This window comes from Heliconius melpomene, chromosome 8, assembly GCF_056956725.1.
Source record: "Heliconius melpomene rosina isolate 202511_hmr_F chromosome 8, ASM5695672v1, whole genome shotgun sequence".
In the NCBI taxonomy this organism is placed as follows: Eukaryota; Metazoa; Arthropoda; class Insecta; order Lepidoptera; family Nymphalidae; genus Heliconius; species Heliconius melpomene.
In genome coordinates this window covers 9994409-10000000 of record NC_140396.1, presented here as the reverse complement: position 1 = coordinate 10000000, position 5592 = coordinate 9994409, and the positions used below count along the sequence as shown (strand labels likewise).

At 33.5% G+C, this 5592-nt stretch overlaps 1 protein-coding gene across 1 annotated transcript in view; it reads left to right on the top strand.

The window, feature by feature from the left end:
* Yif1 (Yip1d-interacting factor 1) overlaps nucleotides 1-5069 on the top strand; it is a 6967-nt gene extending 1898 nt beyond the window's left edge. The window contains exons 4-7 of the mRNA XM_085189334.1: nucleotides 519-686; nucleotides 1193-1316; nucleotides 2251-2513; nucleotides 2988-5069. Of these exons, the coding sequence (XP_085045460.1) occupies nucleotides 519-686; nucleotides 1193-1316; nucleotides 2251-2513; nucleotides 2988-3230 (798 nt within the window). The 3' untranslated portion in view covers nucleotides 3231-5069. The remainder of the gene's footprint in view (nucleotides 1-518; nucleotides 687-1192; nucleotides 1317-2250; nucleotides 2514-2987) is intronic.
* Nucleotides 5070-5592: the final 523 nt, after the last annotated feature.

Below are 5592 nucleotides of genomic sequence, written 5' to 3'. Positions count from 1 at the left end.
CTTACGAAATACTCAACTTTTCGTACAGTCACGATCTCCTTATCAATGTGCGATATGTATCTCGCACATGGCAGGATAGGCAGAGGGAACCTGGGAAGTAAGTGTTAAGACATTCTATTCCTTTTAAGACACTACGTTTTCCTTCTCTCATCGCCATATTTTGCCTTGTTCCCAGAGCTAGGTAATAAAAATATAATAATAAATATTTAATGCCCCCGATTGGGAATCGAACCTACATCCATCGTGTTTACCTTTGCGTCACAGTGACGTCCATTATCATGACAACAGTCATAAATTATTTATTAAAATTGGTTAAAGCCAACAAGATGTAAAAGATGATGTATAAAAGTTTAAATCGTCTCGCTTTTTCCCAAATAGCAAAGTAGAGCCTAATGTTAAATCACTTCTTTCCCCACATCGCCCAATTATGAAACTACGATTTAAGTTACGGAACTCGTGTTACCAAACGTAGTCGTGTTACCAAAGACTTCTAAAACTCGAATATCCCTTAATTCCAGGATATGGCCCTCCAATACGGTAATCAGCTAGCTACACAAGGTCGTGAGGCCGTGCAACGTGAACTCGGCCGCTTCGTGCCGGTCTCGCGCCTGAGATATTACTTCGCAGTGGACTCTAGATATGTTATACGAAAATTAATACTTATATTGTTCCCGTATACGCATAAGGTGGGTGGAGTTTTCTTCTTATTGTATCAAAGTGTCAGAATAACCATCAGCTAAGCTCATCTTCACGCTATATGCACACAGCATGGTAGGTAGAGGGAACCTAGTGTTAAGACACTCAGTTCCCCACTTTCTACCGATTTCTGGAGGCATTGCGTGTTGAGTGGCTCAACTCAACAAAACCAGAACGAAATGGAAATATAAACGTAAGTGGGGATCGAACCCCCGTCCGTCACGTTACAGTCACACCTTGTGCCGCTGCGCCATGACGGTCACTTTAATTTTTTTATGTTGTATATTTCCTTGTTGGATTATTTTGTTATTGATTAATTTATTTTTAATAGATTTTATTTGCTCTACTTTTACAATCACAAGCACAAATGCAAAACTCAGCTTAGCCCTCGCTAACTATAACCTATTTTAATTCTTCACCTAGTGCACTTTATTTTCTTTATTAACACAACACTATTTTCCAATTACTCCTATCTATGATAATTCAATATTTCTAGGAATGGATGGTGAAATACGACCAAGAGTCGCCGGTGCAGCCTCGCTACGACGTCAACGCGCCCGACCTCTACATACCCTCCATGGGATATGTTACTTATGTACTACTTGCTGGGTTTATGTTAGGTTCGTGGTTATTTTATGCACTTATGTTTAATATTAGCTTCCCGCGTATTCCTATTTAACAGGGTAGACAGAGAGAACCTCGTTTTAAGATCACAGATCACCACATTTTTGAGGCATTTCATATTTAGTTGCAGAACTCCAAGCTGTTCTTCGTTTTATTACTAGTGCGAGTTAATGCACATAATTCATTTCCGTAAGTGGAAATCGAATCCACAATCATCGCGGCTGCAATCATAGTCTATCCCCATAGGCGTAGGAGCAGGCTAGCATTAGCTAATATTTAGCTAATAAAATATTGACGCAGACGTGGCGCAGAGGCGCAAGGAGCGTGCCACTGTAGACGCAAGTTATGCGTTTGATTCCCACTCAAGAGTAAATTAAATATTTATTTTTTTCATTCGCACTCGCTTGCGCTTTTCGTTTCGCGTTTTAACTCTAGGTCCCAAGGTTTCTCTGGCTACCCTATTATATGCGGGATACAATGTGAAGTTAAAAAAAAAGACATTGGATATGGAATGGACTCCCACCCGTCACAGATAATTATTTATCTGTGATTTATTTAAAATTTATTTTTACAATAAATTGTACCGAAACCGCAAATCATAACCAAATATTTTAATATAACATACAAACATTTTAATATAGGTGAGGCCAGTCGTGGCGCAGGGGCACAAAGAGTGACTAAACGTGACTGGTTGTGGGTTCGATCCCCGCTCGAGAAAATTAGATATTTATTTAAGTTTATATTTCTTCGCTCTGGTGTCGAGGCCAAAGGGCGGCGTTGAGTGCCGCCACTCAACATGCAATGCCTCCAGAATTCAGCGGAAAGTGGGAAAGGGAGTGACTTAACATTAGGTTTTCTCTGCCTACCCTGCTGTGTGCGGGATACAGTGTAAAGTTGATTTTCTCCTTATTAAAAAAACTAAATCCCCAGGTCTACAACAACGCTTCTCACCGGAACAAATAAGCATACAAGCGTCAAGCGCATTAGCCTACATTATATTCGAGATGGCCTTGTACCTGGCAACCCTGTACGTGACCAACACGGGAGTCTCGTTGAGAACCTTGGACCTTCTGGCTTTCTCCGGATATAAATACACTACAATGATAGGCAGTTTGTTGGCAGCGTTAGCTGCTGGACCTACGGGGTATCATTGTGCTTTAGTGTATTGTAGTGTGGCATTGTCTTATTTTTTGGTTAGTATATGTTTTTATTTTTTTTATCATTAACGCCGTCGTGGCTCAGGGGACAATGACTGTAAACGCGATGCTTGTGGATTCGATTTCCTAGAGTAATGATTGTAGGCCCTGCTCAGGAAGAAAAACCGCGGCGTTCGGTTTAGCCAATGTTTCGAAAATTGGGAATGGTTGGGAAAATTGGAATTGGTGCCTATGGATGTTATCAATAAAAATTTTGTAATAAGTTATGTTACATATTATTTTAACTATTTTTTTGTGTAAAGTGTGTGTAAAGTTATAAATGTAACATTATTATGGTACATGGTTTATATTTATATTACATTTTTATTTCTGCCTGGTTAGACAAAAAATAGTGTTGAATTCCAATTCTGAGGCAATACCTCAATATAAGTCTAAATGTAAAGAATTTTCACAAATAAAATTACAACAATATATAAATGATATTTTATTTAAATAATTTCTTTATTACAGGTAAAGACCCTCCGCCTCCAACTACTCTCCGGATCTCAAGCTCCGGAGCAGTACAGCGGATACCCCAGCAATTATACTCCAAATCCCTACGCAGATAACTGGTCTAAACCCGCAAGCGGAACTAAACGCCGCTTATACTTCCTATTATTTGTGGCTATTACACAACCATTGTTATCATGGTGGCTGACTTACCATTTAGTACCGTCTTCTCCTACTGTACCGTCAGTGCTTCCAAGCCGATAGCGGGGACAGCGATCTGAAGGAAAGTTTTAAATAACTGACGGTTTAAAAAATTATGCTAAAATTCAATTTTAGTTTGAAATTTAATGGAGGTTATAAAGATATTGATATTTTATTTAAATAATTCTTCTATACTTGTGTTTATTACTCTATACCTTCTAAATGATTTGATCTATTTGGAGAGAATTTTGTTATTGTATTTAATGGGTTATTTTATGGTGTCAAAATATAATTGGGCCATCTAAACTATAAGTGATCAGGATATAAAATAAATAATAATAAAAATTATATATAATATTAAAAAAATATTACTGTTATTTCATTTCATGTCTAGGCAGATTCTGCCCTAGTTTTATATAAAATTCAATAATATAAAAAAAAGTCAAATAGATCAAAAGAAATCGTACAAAAGAACTATATGTAAATCTTACAAAAAGAAATTTCACTTTGTGAAATACGGAAATGTCTATTTTTATAACCAAAATAACTTTGTACTGATTTAGAGACGAGGCAGGTGCAGGTTTGAGTCCTCTATAAATTTATTATTCCTAATTAAAATTTTTACAATAATACTTTAAGAATTATATTATTGTCTATAAAGCCTTTTCCTTTGTTCTTTTAAGTCACTGTAATAAAATGGTTAATTTAAATACTAAAACTGAATTTTATTATAATTCTAAGAAAAATTGTCAAAAATCACAGATAAGATATTTTATTTGCAAGATTTTTTAACATAATATATTTTATCTGTAATTATGTACTATATAGACGTTATATTAAATCAGATCTAATTTTATTAATAATAAAGACCTTGAAATGGACTTTTGTATATATTTGTTTCTTTTATTTCTCGCTCATAGCAGAGGGAACCTGGGAACATAGTGTTAAGAGACCCTGTTCTCATTAAGACATTTCCGTTCCCCGCTTTCCGTCAAATTCTGAAGGTATTGCATACTGGGTGACAGAACAAAGCCGCGCTTTGTCTCGTTACCAAAGCGAGGATACGAAAATATTAAATATTACAAAGTGACAAAATTTAACAAAGTTAATAAGCGTATGTTTTATCCACATTGGTCATACATTTACATCAAATAAAAAAAAAACATACATACACATTTTAATATTATAAAAGCATAACATTAAGAAATTATATAAAAAGTCTATATCAAGGTCTTTTGGTTTTTAGATAGTTTACTATAACGCGATTTTGCCAAATAACAGTGACAAAATAATATATCATTTGCTTTTATTATTAAAAATTAGAATTTCTTTTTTCTTAGTATTGTATTAAGCATTGTATTTTGTTCTGTAATAATATTATTTTATTGAATATCGCATTGTTAAAAGGAAAGTGGAAACTAAAGTTTTACTAAATTTAGGTTTTTCTAAAAAATTATCCATAAGAAATATAGTTTCTAAGATTATAATTCTAATAATTTTTCACAAATAGCATTTTTTTTTAGTTTTTTCCATTTTATTTGGTGGATGCAATATATTGTGAGACGTTCTCATTCTGAACTTGGGTAATGTTAAATAAATTATATATGAAACAATTACTTTTATAAATATCATACCTAACACTATTTTTTCTTTTTACCGAGAGAAAGCATTTATTTTAAATATAAACATATTCTCCAAAGGAATTGGAACCCAGAACTTATTATGTCAATTATAATAATACAAACTGCCCATTTTTAAGTACTGTGTTAACTATTGTTTTAAATGTGTCGCTAAGTGGCGGTATTTGACTTAAATGTATGTTAAAATTGTATATAATATAGTCCAAATACGTGTTTGTACAGCTTTTATATGATCAATACATAAATATACGGTTTTGTCCTATTTAAGTGTTTTTTTTTTAATTATTATAATTAACTTACTATTGAAACATTTATTTTAGGAAAATAATTATTAATAAAAATATAGTAATGTTTTTATATTGACAGAAATATCATGATTTTAGCAATTATTCAACTACTTATTTTCTTAGTTAAGAACGGCTCTTAAGGCCTTAGCCTAAGGCTTTAATAATACAAAAGTTTATAACTTAGGTACATTTTGCTAGTCTTATTAGACAAAATAGGACATGGAGTCTAGCTATTATTAATATTATTATTTCTAGAAAGCTTAGTACCTTAAGGGGAAGTTTTTAATTAATGACAAAAAAATTGTAATTAATGTTTTTTTTTTATTTTAGACTCCAAAAGTCATTATTTGTTTTTAATATTAGATGATGATGAGGCCAGCCCTGGCACAGGGGCGACTGTAAACGCGATAGATTATGAGTTTGATTTACACTCGAGAAAATGAAATATTTAATATTTTCATTTTCTCGCTCTGGAAGCGAGGAACGAAGTGGGGAACG